This window comes from Artemia franciscana, chromosome 18 (assembly GCF_032884065.1).
Source record: "Artemia franciscana chromosome 18, ASM3288406v1, whole genome shotgun sequence".
NCBI lineage: Eukaryota > Metazoa > Arthropoda > Branchiopoda > Anostraca > Artemiidae > Artemia > Artemia franciscana.
The window spans coordinates 4,513,395-4,535,246 of record NC_088880.1 but is presented as its reverse complement, the minus strand read 5'-3'; the positions used below and the strand labels follow the sequence as shown (position 1 = coordinate 4,535,246).

At 33.1% G+C, this 21,852-nt stretch overlaps 1 protein-coding gene across 1 annotated transcript in view; it reads left to right on the top strand.

The window, feature by feature from the left end:
- The window catches only part of LOC136038990 (guanylate cyclase soluble subunit beta-1-like), an 84,026-nt gene that overhangs the window by 56,358 nt on the left and 5,816 nt on the right, over nt 1-21,852 (top strand). The window contains exons 11-12 of the mRNA XM_065722509.1: nt 11,892-12,029; nt 16,726-16,883. Of these exons, the coding sequence (XP_065578581.1) occupies nt 11,892-12,029; nt 16,726-16,883 (296 nt within the window). The remainder of the gene's footprint in view (nt 1-11,891; nt 12,030-16,725; nt 16,884-21,852) is intronic.

Here is a 21,852-nt window from a genome sequence, read left to right as displayed (position 1 = left end):
GTAATATACTTCAAGAAAGTATGTGTACATGATAAAGTTATAATAACACTGAATGCTAACATTGATGAAAATATGAAATAAGCAGTAATGGAAAGGTTAATGGAAATGTTGTCGTGTTTTTTTATGAAGATAAGACAATAAAATTTCTGGGGAGTTTTCAAAAATTTCACAGCCAGAATGGTGGATATGTCAGAGTGACATTCCAGTGAGGTTAGTGTCCAAAGTTAATGCAAGTCTAAAACTAATATTGACGACGAGGGAAACTTCGTGCTAGTGCTGGTGATAATACGTTAACGATTGATATATCTTGTTTAAAAAAATTTGGGGTGTTAGCATTAAAATTAAAGCAAAAAGAAGAAGACGCAGTGCTGTAGGAATTAAAAACCTTGTGTTATCAATATTCTTGAATTGTTACCGATGTAAATAAAATGTAACGATAGACGTTAAAATAGCGAGTAAAATAAAAAGGATGTTAATGGATAAGATTTCTAATGAATATAAAGATCAATTTATGAATGCAAAAGCGTCTGCGAATATCAATAATGCTAATGATGGTGAATCATGAGATACAGTCAGTGAATGCAATAAAAGCAGTGATGAAACGTACAATGAATTTGTGGAAGAAACTTCATTTAATAATGTGTATAAACCAAGATGTAACAATGAGTATTGTGTTGAATACGAATTAAGAAAAGAGAAACTGTCCTATGAAGAGGGAACATAAGGAGTTATGCTATGGAAGGGATTTTAAACTTCCAAAACCGTTAAATGAGATCAATGATATTTGATATTGTATATTATTTTGCTTCATTAAATTTCTGCTTTTGCATTGAATTGTTATGATTAATTTATTGTTTGATAAGGAATATTCATAGAATGTATAAAACAATAAAGAAATAATAATGTTGAAGACTAAGAATGTTGAAGACTAATAAAAAGCCAAAAAAAGCAATAAATGTAAAAATTAAACAAAGTTAAAGAGGTGTAAAAGAAACAAATTTATGGACATTGATATTACGGAAGCTTTTGATAGATACAGCTCGGTGTAGGAAGTAAGTTTGAAACTAAAGTCAGTTGTCGTAAAATTTCAAAAGGACAAAAAAGAAGAGTGAAGACACTTTTCCTTAAAAAATAACCAAAGCTTTAAATTGTGCGTATACTCAATAATGAACATACAATTTTCAAAACAAGACATAACAAAAGTAAAAAGAGCAGCAAACAGAAGATAAAATACTAAAAGTTGGACTTACAAAATGTAAAGCAAAAAGGTCAAGCTATAAAGGAAGGGGTCTCAAACATTCATGTCAAGAGCCCCGTGGAGGAAGGAGCTCCATGGAATAGAACAGCTTGGGCTTATGACCTCAACAATGATAAAAATCCAAAAAAGCATTGTATTAAAAAAAGAAATCATGGAATCTGAGATCGATGATTCCGAAAAATAATAATATTCCAAAAAGCTGCACCCCACAACTCCTTTTGTGAGATCTGTCCCAATACAGTGCCATTGGAAACGAGCTCTTAAAAAAAAATAAGTTCTAAGTCTTGCTCTAACACAAACTTAAAAGGAATAATCGAAAGAAAGTTTGGAAATACTTTTAGTTCTTAGTCAAAACACTATTACATTTATATCCCCAGCCCCTTAACTCATATCAAATTAAAAAAACTAGTTTTTTTAACTGAAAGTAGGGAGCGAGATTAAAACTTAAAATGAACAGAAATTACTTCGTGTATGAAAGGGGCTGTTCCCTTCTCAATGCCCCGCTCTTTACGCTAAAGTTTGACTCTTTCTCTCAATTCTACTTTATTAAACAGTAAAATACTTTAGCGTAAAGAGTGGGGCGTTGAAAGGGATCATACACTAGACGATTCAGTGCCCTAAGGCAAAAGAGGAACATCTGAGTTTCATCAATCTGAAAGCATAATGAAACCATAAAAGCCCTATATTAAAGAAGATGAAAGCAAGTTCAAACTCTCACGTCATTGACGCGTCAGTGCTCTATGACAAAGTGGAAAAATCTGAGTCTGGTCAATCGAAATTATAATAAAATTGGAAAAAAAACTTATTTTAGAGGAAAATAAAAAAACTTTCAAATTCTCAAAGCCTCAGCGAATCAGCGTTCGATCAAGTTAAAAAAAAACTTAAAGAAAAATGTAACCACGGTTAAACCCTCGAACCTCGATTGGGCCATCACTCTCAGGCGAAGCGGAAAAATGCGTTTGATCAATCCAAAAAATAATAAAATCAGAAAGCAACTTATTTTAAATATAAATAAAAACATGGTAGTAGCATGACGAAAATGGTTTAAAGAGGCCATTACAACCTTCGAATCCCGAACCGAAAACTCATTTTAAGCTTCTTTAAGATGCATGTTTATGATATGTAATAGGGCTTGTTTTCTAAAAGGTGCAGGTGATAATTAACAACTTAAAAAACTCACAAGGGCCAAGAAAAAACCTTCAGAGCCACCGCAAAATCATGTTTTCTTTGGTTTAAGTAATAGGGAATGTTTTCTTCAAGACACTTTAAGTTTTTTTAGACATTTTTCTGTAAAACCTTTTCAAGACGTTTCAAGATATTTTCTAGGATATTTTTCTTTAAGACGTTTTTCAAGACGTTTCAAGATATTTCAAGACATTTTTTAAGACAGTTTTTTTCAAGATGTTTAAGGCGTTTCGAGACATTTCAAGACTTTTTTGAAAAAACTTTTTTCTTCAAGAAGTTTTTCAGGGCGTTTCAAGATGCTTTAAGGTATATTTCTTCAAAAGGCTTATAAGATATTTCAATAGGTTATTTAAGACTTTTTTCTTCAAAAAGTTTTTTCAGGGTCTTTCAAGACATTCCAAGACCTTTTTTAAGACATTTTTCTTCAATATTCTTTTCTTCAAGATTTCTAAGGTTTTGATTTTAAAAAAAATTATTTTTTGAAAATATTTCTTCAAGACGTTTTTTTAGACGTATTAAGACATTTTTCTCGAAACGTTTTCTTCAAGATTTCTTCTGTTGTTATGTAATAGGGTAATGTTTACCAATGTTAAGGATGACAAATTCTCGCGTGACTTATTTCTTCAGGGCCCTTGGGAAATCCCCACTTGTAACTGAGGAGGACACCTGTTACATGACGAATCACGCGTGAGTGTTATATAATACTTTAAGAAATGACATTTTCTCTCAATGCATTTTTCTCAGGGAACCTTTATATTCTAAAGATTTTTGTCTGAACTAGGATCTGAAAGAGGTTTCCCCTCAATAGAACAAATTGCTAGACACCAGGACCAAGAAAGCCCTTCTAATGTTATTATTCGGGAATACTTTCTAATGGAAACATTAAGTGATATTTTTGAGTGCTTTTAATGAAAATCCCTCTGTTTATTTGACTGAAGGTTATATTTCAATCCCCCCACCCGTCTGTAGAAACCGGTTTAAACAGAGTCTGGAAAATTAACAATAGTTCGAGTAGCGTGGAGACATCAAACTCTGCCGGTTAATAAATATATAAAAGAAGATAAATAAATATATAAGAAGTGCTAGAAATAACCGGGTACCTAATACTTGAGATAAAGTTAACACAACACAAGAGTTAGAAAAGAGCAAAGGTTTTATTTTTAAAAGAAGTTTGGTTTTTGATTTTAATAGTCTCGTTTTAAAAAGATAATCAAGAAAATCATAAAGTTTTATAGCTTGTAATATAAGTACAATCTTGTATAGTCTTCGTACTGAAATAAGAATTTTAAGATATGAAAATAAACTAACTACTAACTAGTATGTGAGCGAACAAAATGTTCCAAGGTATTTAAATTATATCAGCGCGACTCATATCACGCTGTGGAAACTAGTAAATTAACATTATGAGATTGAGAAGGAACAAATTATTCTCCTCACATCTAACCAAAGCTACCCACACTCGCCAAACTCCCAACACCAACTACCCTTTTTCCAAAATCCTCTCGTCCTTCTATACAACCCCTGTTTACAATTTGCACTTGTTATTTAGCAAGAATCAATTCGTACAAACAAAAACATTTCCAATACTATACCAAGAAAAGATTAATCCCTGGTAAATAACCCATAAATCTAATAACAAGATTCTTACACGTCAAAAAAAATGCATTTAATATCTCAAAGGTTTCAATTAAAATGCATCCGTTCTTTGAGCCAAGGCTATGCATTTCTGGTTGGAAACTTTATATTTGAATAATATTCTTCTTCATATCTCTTATAATCTCGTTAGAAATAAATTAACCCATATTAAAATATATTTTTGAGAGCTTTTAATGAAAATACTTCCTGCTTCTTTAAATGAGTGTTAGATTTCAGTCTCCCTCTGTCAAAAAAATGTTTTTAACACCTCCTGAGATTTTATTTAAAATGCCTCTTTCTTTGAGTCAAGACTATGCATTCCTGGTTGGCATCTGGACATTTGAATAATATTCCTCTTTGTATTTTGCAAAATCTTGTTAAAAGTAAATTTAACCCACATCAGAAGATCTTTTTCAGAGCTAAAAAAAACCTTTTCTTTGACCGAGTGTTAGATTTCAGTCAACCTCCGTCAAAACAAAAAATAATTTTTTTAACACTTACCGAGGTTTTAATGAAAATGCCTTGTTTCCATGAGCCAAACTACGCATTCCTGGTTGAAAGTGCGAATTTGAATAATATTCTTCTTCCTATTTCACAGAATATCGTTAGGGGTGAGTTTACCCCACATTAAGAGATATTTTAGAGAGGTTTCAATGAAAATGCCTCCACGTCATTGACTGATTATCAGATTTCAGTCCCCCTTCACTAAAAAACATTCTTTTAACACTTTTCATCTTATCTTTAAGCTATAGAACATATTAGTTCAAGCACTTCATGTCACTGTGGCAAATAATGGATGGCACACGGCATCCTCTGGAACTCTTCATCATTCTTAAGACATTTTTTCCGGTATTTTCCAATTAAAAAGTACGCTTTAAATCCATTCGACCGTGTTTTAGAAATGACGTGATAAATCATGTCAATTCAAGTTACCGCGGCAAACTGTGGATGGCAAACAACACCCTCTGGCAGCCCACATCATTTCTATGACATATTTTCAGGTATTGTTCTGTTAAAAATATGCTTTAAATTCACTGGATCGATTTTTTGCAAGCCAACCTCAATATGCTACAGCATGTCAATTTACATCACAATGGCAAACTATGGACGGCACACGGTATCCTCTGACACCTTTCATCATTCCAAAGTCATTTTTCAGATACATTTATAATAAAAATATGCTTGAAATTCATCGATTTGTGTTTTCGCAAGTCAACCCTCTGTGATACACCATGCCAATTCACGCAACCGTGCCAACCTATTACTGGCCCTCTGACGCCCTCTAGAACCCACTCATTATTCCTAAGACACTTTCAGATATTTCCTTGATAAAAATTATGCTTTAAATCCATTGGTTCATGATTTTTCCAGCCACTCCCTCATGATACACAATGCCAGCTCCTGCCATCGTGCCACACTATTATTAGCCCTTTGGCACCCTTTGGCATCTCTCATTATTCCTTGGACATTTTCCAGATGTTTATTGTTAGAAATGAGTTCAGTTGGGCTTGTTAGTGTTTACGCAAGCCATTTTAACGTGATACACCGTGTCAAGTCAAATCACCGTGCCACACTATGATTGGCCCTCTGGCTCCTTCTGGCAATCCCCTTCATTCCTAAGACACCTTACAATTTTTTTCTTAATAAAGTAGCCTAATATCCAACTCTCTCTGCCTACGCTTCTAACCTGGTTTTCAGCGGTTCCACCTCCGATTCGGCTGGCTTCCACTTCGGTTAAACTGGTTCCAGTTCCCACTATGCCCGCTCCGATCTGTGTGCCAAATCCAGCTCTGATTGTGTCAGTTCCAGACCTTCCACTTCTGACCCTGATTCCACTATTCGAATTCCGGATTCAACGCATTCATTTTTATGATAATATTCCACATGTCATTATTTCAATAAAATATTTAAATGTATAACTTCCTCATTTTTCCATTTTTTAGGGTGCGCTAATAATTCAACCATTTAGAATTTTTTTTTGAAAGTCAGAGAGGCAGAGAGAAGGAAGAGAGGAATGGAAATTTCAGAGATATAGGTACTAACACGGAGGGAGTACACTAGAGTCTGAGATGGGTTAGTGGGGATATTTTCTACCAGAGTCAGAGAGGGGTGAACTGGATTTTAGGAAAATCTTTAGATGTGTTTTCTTAGACAAGGATATAAACGTATTCAAAACAAAGAAAATAGTCCATCTTGAACAATTTTCAAAAATGTTTTCCTAGAGAATGTTATAAAATTGTTCAAAGCAAAGGAAAATAATCCTTCTTAGAGAATTTTTAGTGATGTTTTCTCAAAGAATGATACAAACTTGTTTAAAACATAGGAAAATGGTCCTTCTTAGAGAATTTTATGTTTTTTTGTTAGAGAATGATATAAACTGTTCAAAACATAGGAAAGTAGTCCTTTATAAACCATCCTTAGAGATTTTTCTTAGAGAATAATATAAAATTGTTCAGAACATTGGAAAATACTCCTTCTTAGAGAATTTTTAGAGATATTTTCTTAGAGAATAATATAAACTTGTTCAGGATATAGGAAAATAGTCCTTCTTAGAGAAGTTTTAGAGATACTTTCTTAGAGAGTGATATTAACTTGTTCAAAACATAGGAAAATAGACCTTCTTAGACACTTTCTAGAGATGGTATCTTAGACATTTATATGAACTTGTTGAAAACATAGGGAATAGTCCTTCTTAGTAAATTTCCAGACATGCTTTCTTGGAGAAAGATATAAAATTAGTCAAAACATATGAAAAAAGTCATTCTAAGCGAATATTTAGAGATTATTTCTTAAACAGTGATTAAACCTTTTTCAAAACACAGGAAAATAGTCCTTCTTAGAGAATTTCTAGTGATGTTTGTCTAGAGTATGATATAAACTTGTTCAAAACACAGGAATATGCTATCTTAGAGAATTTTTAGAGATGGTTTAGAGAATTTTTAGAGACGTGGTAAACCCTATTTAATCTCGAACTTGATCTATCATTGCTTATACTTTCAACAAATTTATCTGTATTTTAAAGATCTTGAAGACGTTGAAAATAAAGATTTGATGATTAACATGAATGCCTTGGAAGAAAAAACGGACATGGATCTTTTGGTTGTGAGTAATGATAATTGCAATATCATTGACATAAATGACTTAGATCCCAAGTGTCAAAACTGAGATATTTTTGACGATTTTGTAACATAAATATATCGAAAAAAGTGAAGATTTATTCGTGAGAGGTAGGAAACAAAATTCATCAATATACCAAATTTCTCGGAATTATTTTATTACACCTAAAATTAAACTATTAAACTGTAACTATTTTATATTTTTCAAGTGTTGTACTCCAAAAAAAAAATGATAGAATCAGAAAAAACATGCACATGACTTGAAAAACGAAAAATTTGTCAACTACTTTAATCAAGCAACAAAGAATCATGGATTTTTACTAATTGATTTGAAAACAAAGAATTCATCTCTCAAGCACCGAAAGAACTTTGATATTGGCCTACTAAATTTTCGTATACAATATGGATAAGTTTGGAAGCCTAGGAACTAAATACCGGAAGCATACAAGTAACAAAAGCAGATTACTGCACGATAATGGTAATCTTGATTTACAATTGAAACGATTAACTAATCTGGGTGATTCAAAGTCAGGGAACGATGCTGTGAATTCAAAAAGTGTGAAATTTATTTTAAATGATTTCAAAGGTGTCTTTGTTAACCAATAAATATTTACAAATCAGTATTTAAGTGAGGACATTAATAGATTAACTGGATTTTATCAATCACCTGAAAATATGTTGATGAGAGTCGATGGTGAAGGTTTATTCGTCAAAAATACTTTGCAAATAACAAAAGAAGATGAAAATTTGGAAAATACACGAATTGAAATTGTTGCTAACCCAAAAAATGTTGAAGATGCAGTTAATCTTTTTAGTTTAAACGATTTCACATAAAAATTATCAATGATCAACCCTAAACAATCTGAAAATAAGCAAAGATATTAACAAGTATATTGAAATATATCAATAACCTGACACTATATTGATTAGAGTTGATGATTAAAGACTATTAGTCAAAAATACCTTAGAAGTTGCTAAAGAAGATACTAATACATAGAATAGAAGAGCCATAAATGCTGTGAGGCTAGAACATAATGCAAAAGCAGTTTATTGTTCAACCCTATTGGTATATTCGAAGGGCTTTATGTTGTTACCATTCCCTTTTACATAACAACCAAAGAAAACATGATTTTGTGGGGGCTCTGCCAGTTTTTTCCTGGCCCTTGCGGGTTTCTAAATAATTATTAGCTGCATCACTTAGAAGAAAAAGTCCTACTACATAACATATACCTTCATCCTTAAGCAGTTTTAAAAGCGTCCAGCTTGGGATTCGAAAGGGGCACTAGCCTTTTAAGACCATCTTGGCCATACTACTCACAGTCAAACTCTTGAAGCCTTGAAGAGTCAGCGCTCTAAGACATAGCGGGAAAATCTGAGTTTGATCAATTTAAAAAATAACAAAATAGAGAAAAATACTTATATTAAAGAAAATGAAACTACGGTCAAACTCCCGAATCCTAAATAGATCAGCGCCCTGAAAAAGAAGCAAAATCTGAGTTGGATCAATCCAAAAATAATAAATCGTTAAAATGTCTTTTACTAAGGAAAATTGAAAAAATGAACAAAATAAATAGAGGGGGACTTATTTTTGGTATTTCAACAATTATTACATCTTGAAAATATTTGCAAGCCGGAAAAAAAGCAAGACTTCTGAAACAGAAGGGGAGACACCCCCTCTGAAAGTCAAGGAAGCTTAATGAAAATCATAATAAACGGAATTTTCATTCAAAAGGGTTCATCAAAAGGATTGACTTTTCAGGATACTTCCAAATAGATAAATTTGAGCTCATATGCCCCCAAGAAGTCATATGCTGGGGAAAATGGGGTCCTGTAAGTTCGGAAAATTCAGGGATCTAGGTCCCGGAAATGCCAATCAATAGAAACAAATTTTCAAATAACAATGAAAGTACATAACTTCAAAGAACACACTGCCTTTCCATGACGAAAGTAAAACAGTTCAAAATAGGGATGATACCTTTTTATTGACAGTGAATAGATATAAAATTATTTAACTGGTATGACCTCTGACCACGTAATATGTCAGATAATTCTAATGAACTGGAACCGAAAAGGTCAAAGAGATTTGCCTCGGCTGTTGCATTGAAAAAAATAAAAGCAATAAACTATATGTAATTAGTTTATTAGGTATAAATTTTGTTTATTTTAATTCATGTCTTTTAGTTTTACTGCTGATAATGAATATGTCTGATGATGAACACTGTATATGTGTTCGAAATATCCAGTTAAATAATTTTATATCTATTCAATGTCAATAAAAAGGAATCATCCCTATTTTAAACTGTTTTACTTTTGTAATGAAAGTACGGTCAAAATCGACAATGATTAATGACATAAGACGGAGCTGCATATGTCCGTTCAAGTTAATTCTGTCCCTTGTCCCCAATAAGAAATAAAGTTCTTGAAAAAGTTAAGAAATAAAAAAGCTGAGAATGACATAAAATATTGCCCTAGGTTTATAATAGGTGTAAGTAGCCCATCCCAAAGGCTATGCGGCGGGGAGGGGCTATATTTATCTCGATTTTTTTGTTCTCTGATCGCTTGACTATTTCAGCAAAATGGCTGTCTATGAATTTTTATCGAATATACAAGGTGTTAACTGGTAAACATTGTCTCTGGGAGGTATTCGGAAATAAGATTGAAAGAGATGTAGGGGAGTCCCTAGGAGATATTTAGAACTTGTATAGATGTGACCATACGTGCAGAAAAATATCTTTGTAGAAACGATAATGTGATGCCCCCATTAAAGCTAAAAGTAGGACTCTAAACTTTGATCAATTATGACATCTCATAGAGGCGGTCGGAAAAAAGGAATCAGCCCTTTCTATATGATTTATCGTGGGAATTGCACCTGCTTCGTAGGATTTGGAGCCAGGAAAAGGAATTGCACCTACTGGATGGGCTTTGATCATGAAAAAAGGAATTGCAAGCTCTGGATAAGATTTAGTGTTTCTACTACCAGAGCTCTATAAAGTGAGCCTGGATGCAAACGAAGCGCTTTCTCAGCATGTATGCAGTTTTGTTTTCTCTGCGACTGGTCACTTAGCATCTTTCTTCGGTAAGAACCACTGCGTGACCATTTATTTGTTCTCTTTCCTTTAATTTTTTGTACCAGATCAAACCGGCCACTGTCTCTCTGCCACGATTTGGTATGGATCTTTAATTACATGCTTTTGTTTGTAAAAACCCGAACATTAGCAGCCTGTTGATTTATAAAGGCAACTGTGGCTTCAAAGGTGAGCTACACCTTCTTAAGCTTTTTGGTGCAATCTGTTTTTAGATTGGTTTTTCCTGCTAAAAGCTGCTAATTTTTCGCCTATATTTATTTTTTATTTACTGTCATCTACTACATAAAGCGGCATCTACTACAAAGTTGAAAATGGAAGTTGCTTTCATTAAAACTTGAATTTTCAACTTCGTGAATTTTTTTAAAGATATTTTTAAGAATTTTTTAAAGATATTTCTGTAAGATAAGTTAATTAACTGTTGCATGCTTCACAGTATCCTGGACAGCAAAACTATTTTCAAAGACAATCATATACCTACAACTCAACACCTTATCAGTTAAATAGAGCAGAGCAAACTTCTTCTCCGTAACACCCAGTAACACTCAGTCCACGGTAAGTCAACAAGTGTTCGAGGAACTATTGTCTACTTTGGTTAATGAGAACGTTGTTAACATGGCTACAAATTACCATATTTTTTTAAGGGTTCAGGTTCCTCGCTTTATCATGTAGCTTAAAGAGCGGTTTAAAAAAAAGGAAGAAAAGGTTGATAGTAGTATAGTAGACAATAAGACATGAACGACTTAGTTAAACAATAAAAAATAAACAAAAATAGAAGTAATCCCGGGGAAACGTACCTAAGTTTCCTAATAATTCTAAAGCTTTGATAACTTAATTCTAATTTTAATATTAATTCTAATTAATGGACTAATTTTGTACAGAAAAGAATTATCAGGAAACCGGGTTTCGGATATTCACATTTAATAAGAATACCTACAAGATGAATTTCCTGAGACATCCAGGTGAAAATCAGAAAACTGGAACGGTTAACAATCAGGTCTTGCTAAAATTTGGAATCAGCAAGCCCAGGCAGAAAAAGAAAATTTAAAATTTAGGTGTGAGGAGGTTGGAGTGGGCATGAACTTATGGACTTCACTTTGGGTGCTTCAATCATATTAGGATCTTTGTAGGAATCTAATTTTAAAAGGTTTAACATATCCTGTTTTCTTCTAGAATGTATATAAGGAGCTTCTATTTTATGTTGGCTATTTGTGCAATAGTTTACCTTTCCCGAGGGCAGTGTTTGTCATGCTGCCTTCGAAGGCAAAACTTTTTCTGATTTTATACTATTCTAGTTTAAATTGCTATGTTAACATGTTGATCTGATACCAACTGGGACTACGAGGATACCCATGGCCACTCCGAGCTTCAGGGCAATAGGCAGCCCTCCAATGGGTTTGAACTTTAGAAATAGCTTCATAACTTCTAGTTTCTGACTGTATCGACCCCCCCACACCCTATCTCGTATAATCACCAATCCAACGGGAGACAGTGTGAACTTGTGCATACACACACGATGAAACGCATTGAACTTTATTATTAACCAAAATACATACATCTTAATTAATTTTAATTCAAGTAATTAATTATCAACTAATAAAATGGTTTTTGTAGGTAGAAACAGTTGGAGATAAGTATATGGCAGTAAGTGGGTTGCCAGAACCATGCGCCCACCACGCAAAGTGCATAGCTATTCTGGCACTTAATATGATTGAAGCTGCAAAACATATCAAAATTGATGGCCAGGTGGTGGTGAGTTGCTTCTAAATATTTACAGTATTTGAGGGATGAGAGTAATGTAGAGGTGCAGAGGTGAGTGTAGACGGATGAGATGGTTATTTAGTTAGTATAAGGGGGACAGGCTGCAGCTTAGGGAAAGAAGTAAGTATATAGGTCAGGTGACGGGGCATTACAGGTTATTTATATTTATGCGGTTGTTTTAGACCAATTAGGTGTTGACTTAAAGACAGAATTTGAGGGGGGGAGTTTATTATAAAAAAAACATTTGAATAAGAATTGTAGGAAAGAAAATTTTGGAAAATATTAAGAATGGTGAAATTTCTGAATCCTTGAGGGTGCCATAAAAATCTTTTTCTGTAGGAGTATGACGGTTCTAATTACTCTTTTATGCATTTAGTAATAAGTGCCGTCGCTTACTTTTTTGTTCCGTTTGTTTTATCACGACCCATTTTTGTATAAGTTAACTTTTTGATTTTGTATAAATACATCATTATTATGAATGACTTGAACAAAATATTAAAATAGTTGAAGGATCAAATAACAAAAACTTCAGGGTTGACATTAACCCCCCATATACCGGGAGCAGGTGTTTTTAGGCTATGTCCCGGGGGAATACATGGTTCTTATGGAAGAGCATTTAGCAAGGTTCAAAGATCAGATAAGCTCCACCACCCCCACTCAAAAACTTATGAATAGTATTTTATTCCAAAACTTAATTCAGCTCATCCCTGAGCTTAAAAAAAAAATAGTAAGGATGTTTTATTCAAAAAAAAATTATAGGAGCTGATCCTGGATTTCTATGGCTCGATCCCCCCATCCAAAAAGCTTGCTGATGGTATTTTATTCGAACACTTAAGGGAACTGACCCCTGACCCTCTCTGGCCCGATCTACCAGCCCCCCAAAAAAATTACTAATGATACTTTATTCCAAAGCTTATGGGAGCTGACCCATGAACCTCAATGACCAGACCCCCTCCCTCAACAAAATTATCAATGATATTTTTCTCCGAGACTTAAGGGAGCTGACCCTTGGCCCTCTATGGCCAGATCCCCACCCAAAACAAATATCAACAAAATTTTATTCCAATACTAGCTGTTGGGGTGGCGCTTCGCGCCACCCCAACACCTAGTTGGTGGGGGCGCTTCGCGCCCCCCCAAGCCCCCCCGCGCGCGTAAGTCGTTACGCGCCATATTAGTTACGCGCCATTGTAGTTGTGTCCCTATGTCCCACCTTTGAATATAGATAGATATATATATATATATATATATATATATATATATATATATATATATATATATATATATATATATATATATATATGTTTTTAACTACGTAAAACTTGCGAATATACAACATTCTTTGCTGTCCCATTGTCTGTGCATATAAATAGATTGTCAGGTTTACCGACTCTTGGACATGCAACATATAATGGTCCATGGGAAAACAATCCGTATTCAGATCTATACCTCATGATTCTAATGATTGCCCTTGAGCTTTGTTGATGGTGATTGCTAATCGACCATTCCCTGAGTCGCCATCGTCATTTATATATTTCCCTGTGCACCCCCCCCCCGGCGTCCCCTTTGTAGTTATGTCCCTGTGTCCCGGTCGTCATTTATATTCCCTGTGTCCCGGTCGTCATTTGTGTCCCGGTGTTCCAGTCTGTGATTTCTCTTTGAGTGTCCCGGGCGTCATTTATATTCCTTGTGTCCCGGTGTCCCGGTCGTCATTTATATCCCCCTGTGCCCCCCGGCGTCCCCATTGTAGTTGTGTCCCTGTGTCCCGGTCGTCATTTATATTCCCTGTGTCCCGGTCGTCATTTGTATCCCGGTGTCCCGGTCTGTATATACATTCGTTTTTTAGTTTTGTTTTTCTCCTTTATTTTTTTCCTTTTTTCTTTTTTTCTTTTTTAGTTTATTTAGATTTTTAGATTTTTTAGTTTTTTTATTAGTTTTTAGTTTTTTTGTAGTTTTTACCATTTTTTTAGTTTTTTTAGTTTTTTTTTTTACTTATGTCCTGGTCGTCATTTATACTCCCTGTGTCCCGGTCGTCATTTGTGTCTCGGTGCTTTGTTGATTGCTAATTTATATTATATTTATATTTATATTTTTTATATTTATTAATATTTTTTTAGTTTTCTTTTTCTCTTATTTTTCAGTTTTTTCCTTTTTTTTAGTTTTTTCTTTTTTAGTTTTTAGTTTTTTTTGTTTTTTACCTTTTTTTAGTTTTTTTAGTTTTTTTAGTTTTTTAGCTTTTTTAGTTTTTTTTATTAGTTTTTAGTTTTTTTTTAGTTTTTGCCTTTTTGTAGTTTTTTCAGTTTTTTTAGTTTTTAGTTTTTTACCTTTTTTTAGTTTTTTTTAGTTTTTTAGCTTTTTTAGTTTTTTTTCTTTTTAGTTTTTTTTTGTAGTTTTTACCTTTTTTAGTTTTTTTTCTTCTTTTGTATTAGTGTGAAATAATTCAGACGTCATATGCGGACAAACACGACGTCACTCGACAGACAGACAGACAGACATAACCCACAAACAACTTATTCATATTTTTTTAGTTTTCTTTTTCTCTTTTATTTTTCAGTTTTTTCCTTTTTTTTAGTTTTTTTCTTTTTTAGTTTTTAGTTTTTTTTAGTTTTTTACCTTTTTTTAGTTTTTTTTAGTTTTTTTAGTTTTTTAGCTTTTTTAGTTTTTTTATTAGTTTTTATTTTTTTTGTAGTTTTTGCCTTTTTTTATTTCTTTTCAGTTTTTTTTAGTTATTAGATTTTTACCTTTTTTTAGTTTTTTAGCTTTTTTAGTTTTTTTTCTTTTTAGTTTTTTTTGTAGTTTTTACCTTTTTTAGTTTTTTTCTTCTTTTGTATTAGTGTGAAATAATTCAGACGTAATATGCGAACAAACATGACGTCACCTGATCCATCCACAGATCCACACACAGACAACATATTTTTATATATATAGATATATGGGAACTGACTCCTACCACTCTATGGTCCCACCCCCTCGAGAAAATTATTAACGATGCTTTATTCCATAACTTATGAGAGCTGACCTTTGGCCCTCCAAAGCCCAGCTTAACGCCTCTAAAAAAAAACTATTAAAGATATTTTGTTCCAAAACTAACTAAATCTGACCCTTGGCACTCCATGGACCGACCTCCTCCCCCCTAAAAAGTAGCAATATTTATTCGAAACATTATGGAAGCTGAAACCTAGCCTTCCACAGCCTGAACCCCCCCCCCCAAAAAAAAAAAATTAACAATATTTTACTTCAATAATTGTGGGAGTTCATACCTAGCCCTCTATAGACAGACCCATAGCCCAACTTTGGAACATAAGTAGAATATACCAAAATTCGCTCTTTTTTTAGTATTGTTGTTTGTAATGCTTTGTCTGTCGCTGCTCAGTTATGTATAAGAGGGAGGGGGATTTTTCCAGGGGTTTCGTATTCAGGATTTTTCATGAGGTAGAGATTTGACGCGGAGGTATTTTACGGGAAGAATACTACGGAGGGAGTTACCGGGTAAGATGGTTTGGATAATTTAGTACTGTTTAGGCAGAACAACGTTAAAAAAGGTCACTATAGCTAAATGTGTCTTGAACAGTCTTGGAAAATACTAATAAAATTAAACTGAGTATTTGATATTTAACAATATTAACTGGTAGGACCTTATCTGTGGGGGGGGGGTTATTTGGGGAAATTATATCCAGCACCCCGAGATAGTTCGGAAGATTTAGTAATACATAAGCACAGTAACTATTAAAAAAAGGTCACTATAGCTAAATGTGTCTTGGACAGTCTTGGAAAATATTCATAAAATTAAATTGAATATTTAATGTTTAATACTATTAATTGCTAGGAGCTTATCAGTCCAAGACTGTATTATTATATCACAAGACAGGCTTACTTAAAATAAAATTAAAATACTTAATTTGCACTAAATGTTAAAATAGTTTCGGCAATATATAATAAATCCCATAATGCTTATATCGAAGTCATCTTCTCCATATTAAGTCACAAATGAAACAATTTGAAGAATCAGTATGGAGCATCTCTGTTATATTTATCGAATCTCTTTTTCTCTTTTCATTTAATCATTGTAAGTTATCCCATATTGTCCATTTTAACATGCAGGATTGTTTGATCCTGGGTGCGATCGAAAACACCAAGGGTATTAAATTTTTATATAATGTTTAACGTCACAGGAATATTATCATGTATTTTTAAATATTTGAATATGGTTAATTTAGAAAAAAATATTTTGAATAGGAAAATTCGAAAACTGTAAGCTTTTGCAATCAAAAACGAACAAAAATTGACTCTTAAAAAAAAAATTCCGAAAAAGAAGTTTTCCAAATAAACTTAAAGGTCATATTAAACTTATTAAACGATCAGAAGAAATAATAACCCACCATAATTAAAACTAAAACAACCAAAAATCATTATTTAAGAATATATGAGACCCAAAACGAACAGAAATCAAACTAAAAATCATAGCAAACAAACAAACAACAGATACTAATATAAATAAATAAGGAAATCATAAAACGAGTAAAACTTAAATTGAATATGCAAATCAAGCCTAAAATGAACGCATATTACTAAAAAAAGAGTTTGGATACTGCCCCCTACCCTAACTGTGAAAGTTTGAAACCTACTGCGTCATTGGCACTTAAGGAAATAAAAATTCAACAGCCTTCATATCATTGTTTTGCGTTTTCAGGCAATCACGATTGGTATTCATTCTGGTGAGGTTGTGACAGGCGTTATAGGTCAGCGGATGCCCCGATATTGCCTCTTTGGCAATACTGTAAATCTGACAAGTCGAACAGAAACAACAGGCGAAGCTGGAGCGATAAATGTTACGGAGCCAACTTATAGGTACAGTTCATTTCTGCATCAGCAATAACATTCTTTTTGACTATTGAGATAAATTACGATATGGTGGACCATGCTCCCGTCAAATGGCCCGTGAGTGGTGAAAACCTCATAATAACTTCAAAGTAAAAATCTGACTGTTAGTTATGCTTAAATAAAAACCTACTTAACCGTATATATCTTTAAAAACTAGAAAAAGTTTTTGATTCATTTCAATGAATATACCTCACATACCCTTGTACAGTTTTCTATAGATCCGAGTGTCAAAAAAAAATTTGGATCAAAAATAAGCAAAAGAAAAGGATAATAGAAGAAAATAAAAGAAATAAAAGAAAATAAAATAAACAAAAAATAAAAGAAAAAAATAAAAGAGTTCAAACAGTTCAAGAAATAATAGCTTTCCTTTGAAGGTGTAGTAGTCAATAGCAATCAACAGACTTTAATGTTTGAATTTTTACAAGGCAAAAAGTGTTGTCAAATTCAAATAATTAGTTCCACTCATTTTTATTCATGGTTCAACGTGGCAGCACTGACAGAACTGATGTAATGCCCTAAAAACTTCATAATAATGAAAAAACTACGAGAAATTTTAAAAAAATTTAATAGACCTAAGATGGTTCCAGGGGAAAAAAATGTTTTTATTTTTTTTTATATTTTTTTCGATGTTTTCATTTATTTGTTTGTATTTTGATGTTGCAGCTAATCAAGAAAAATATTTGAGAAAGAACTTAAAGAAATTCCTTAGGCCCCTTAGAATTTATCTACGTTGTGTATTCTTATCACAGCTGTGCAAATAATTTCGTTATAAAAAAAAAATAAAAAAAATTTTCAAAATTGAAAAATTACTGCTACACACTGTAGGCCTGACTCGCGTCGTACGCATTTTATAAAAAACAGTGGAATATGTTTGACACATGAGCAAGTCAAAATCAAACTGAAATTCAGTTCGGGTAGGCAGACGCATGAAAAGGAGGAAATATGAAAAAATTTAAATACGCCTGTGTTATGGAATTTGGTAGGGGTATTAACTAAAAACTTTCATGCCTACTGCTACTAATACTTTGGCTGCAAATGTGACTATTTCCGACTGTGACAAATTTTGAATGCAACTGCTTGCAACTGGCACTACCTTTACTTGTGACAACTTTCAGAGAATTGTTGGTGATGCTGTACAAGATCAAGACACACTACGTGCATACTGATTGAAACGCACTAGGAACCTTCATTTTCTTGGGTAGGGTAGAAGGTAAAGGGAAGGCTTCCTCTCTGTATAAGTGCTACAACTAGCTGGATATAGTCCAAAGCTAGGTACCCACGAGTTAACATAGACTAAGCTGCAAGTGCTAGTACAGTTCTAATTGACTGAAATATTGAATAAAAATTGAATGTCCTTGATCAACATACACCTAGCTAAACACATTTGGATTTGGAATAAAGCAATTCTACATTGCGACCAGAAGTTTAAATTTAGCTACAAAAAGTATTTTCCTAACTGCAATAAATTTTTCTAACGTAAAAATAAGAAGTTTCAGAATTAAAAGACTAAAGTAGGTTTAGGGTGATGCAAATAGAAATAATTCTAGACCTGATTTATTTTCCCTTATGTAACTTTTATTTCGTGTTTCTATAATAAAAATAATAATAATGACAATAATAACAATAATAATAATAATAATAATAATAATAATAATAATAATAATAATAATAATAATAATAATAATAATAATAATAATAATAATAATAATAATAATAATAAGAATAATAATAATAATAATAATAATAGTAATAATAATAATGACAGTAACATTAATAATAATAATGATAATAATAATAATAATAGTTTATTTATTTATGCCCTCTATACATACATGGATGTACACAGAGGAGTATAGGAAATAACTGAAACGAAAACATGAAAAATACAGAATTACGCTTCTAATGAAAAGGACGGCAATATAGCTCATAATAGTCTATTATATATTTTATATATTTTTGATATATTTATATTTGAGCTGATGTACGTGAGCTGATAGAAGATTATATATTTGTATTTATATATTTTTATATACTTTATATATTTTGTATATTTTATATATTTGTATATATTTGAGCTGATAAAACATCACTAGTGTGTAACACTAAAAACACTCATAAAACATAACGCATAAACACTCGTAATACATAACGCTTAAATAGCTGTTTTATGAAAGCTATAGCGACAGAACTATTTTTCCCTTAAACAGTACAAATAAGGGGAAAAATTATTCTTTTCTTCTAGATCGTCTAAGAAATCACCCGTATTGCTGATCCATTTTAACAGCAATATCAAATATTCTGAAATTTTGTATAAGATATCTATTTTTGAACCATTGTGGAATGCCAAAAAAATTTACAGGAACACGAGGACACGCTTTTTATCACTTCTTCTTAAAAACTTCAAAAATGGAACGATGAAAAATATGAGGTGCAAACATGAGGTGTGTCTGAACGATGAGGTGCAAACTTTGAATTATAGATTATAGCAAGGGTTTGTTTGTTAAATGATGCTTGAAACGAATATTATTATTTGCCACTAGGAATTCTGTTTTAGTAGGTTCAATCTCTAAATCTATCTCCCGTAGATGTGAATGTAATATATTAATTGCATTCTGCATTGACGTTAAATTGTCCGAAAATAACTAAATATCATCATCACACGACAAGTGGCTAATGTGGATACCATCAATCGCATATAGGGGTATGTACCGTGTGGCTGTTCTAATTGCGTTATCAAATATGACAGGGCTAAGAACTGATAAAACTCTCACAGATGAATTACCATACCAACCCATTAAACACTGGCTCATAAATGTGTCCACTCCACTACGCAACAACGATAAAAAAGCGTGGTTATGCAACATAATATCAAACGCTTTTAAAATATCAACTCCGCATACAAATAGTTGTTTTAAGTTAGGATGGTGTTCCAAAATTTTTAGAAATATTTCGTATGCATTTTGAACCCCCTATACCACTTTGAAAACCCAACTGATGGTCATCCACATCACATTTTGTTGGTAAATATGGGAGTAAAATATTGTCAAATAATTTACTAACAACATGACGTAGTCTTATAGGTCTATATAATGAACAATGAGAAGGATCCTTGCCCTTCTTGCGTATACAAACTACTTTACCTAAATCCTTCAAAGAAGGGACATAATTGTCGGTTAGTGTTACTTGATATGGTAACATAAGATGCTCTAGTAGTAGTGTAGTACCATACAGAGTGCGCTCTGGTAACAAACCATCTAAACCTGGGGCCTTCCCACATTTTAGTGATCTAATTTGAGAAATTGCCTACGAATTGTTCTGGGTACCCGGCTGACTACAGTATTTCAAACAGTAGGTTGTACGAAAAGTGTGGTTCAATCCCGCTTTCTGGGGCTATAATGAAAGAAAGGTTGAGATGGCTAGGCCACGTTCTACGGATGAAGGATGACAGATTACCGAAGATTGTCCTTTTTGGCCAACCGTCTGGGGCTTCACGGAAAGCAGGTCGTCCTTGTCTGGGTTGGGAGGATGTCATAAATAATGATTTAAAGGAAATGGGAACTTCCTGGAAGGGCGTAAAGAGAGAGGCTTTAAATAGATTAGGTTGGAGGAGGATCGTGCGTAGCTGTGTTGGCCTCAGGCGGGTGCTGCAGTGAGTTATTAGTAGTAGTAGTTAGTAGTAATTTGAGTGAAAACCGAAGATGGGGAAAAATAAACTAGGTTTCTATATTGGTTAGACTGAGAAAAATGCTTATATAACAATTCACGATTACTTAATTCAGTTGAAGGTGGGTTGGGCGAAAATAATGAAGTAAAATGTACATACCATTGTTCTAGTGGGAAATGCTCTGATAATTCAGCTGATGACTGCGTTAATCTATTAACCACATTAAAAGGTAACTTTGGGTTATTCCTAATATTGGTTGATATATATTTTACTTGTTATTTCTTCCACGTTGCCACTAACTCTATATATATCTTTTTTGCTGATTTAATTATCTGGAAAAGGGGGCCATTTCTCGGTCGGTTACATTGATACCAAATACAATACCACAGGCAATTTTTCTACTCTGCTTCACCCAACCATGGTATAACTGAACATCTCTTTTTTTGTGTATTTATACCCACTCTAATAAAAGGAATTGCGAGGAAAGCCGCAACTTTCATACCATGAACTATTTCAGCATAATACATATCCAATTCCTACGGATGAAATTTTTGGGACACGAGGTGAAGAGAAATTCAAATTCTACTGAGAATATCATCTAATACAAGCGAAAATAAGTTTACGTCCGTCTAATCTAAAGCTGTTTCTAAACCATTTTGGACTACAATCCGTATGGCAAAAACATTTAAAACAACAGACACCACGGTGAGAATGATCACTAATCAAAATTTCAAAAGTCCAAATTGGCCACGCTACCTGAATTATGAACATAAGTATAATTTCTGCTATTCGTTGCCACAGTTAGATCTTTAGAAAGTGGTGGTAATAAGATATGGAACCACAACAAACTAGGAATAGTAAAGTTAGTATTAAAGTCACCACAAATCATGATGGCTTTACCAGATGCTCGTGTTTGACAAGAAAATTTTGAGACACTAGCACATACTTTCGCAAAACGTTCATTAGATTGTTCGTTTCTGTAACTAATAGGCATATAAACTGCGAGAATAACGGTATGGCCTTGATCAACCGCAACAAAAGTATCAATGGTTTCAAGTAAAACACACATAAGGCTATTATTTACTCCAATCATAATGCCGCTACAGGGACGACCTCCTGTGATTTTCGCAGGACGGATGAAGAACTCGTGATCACAAGAAACTTCCAAATGACTACAACTTACGCCACTTCACAGGCACTCTACTACAAACACTGTTTCAAATGACTTTAATATTTGGCTAAATAAATTAACTTATCTCTTACTCCGTTTTT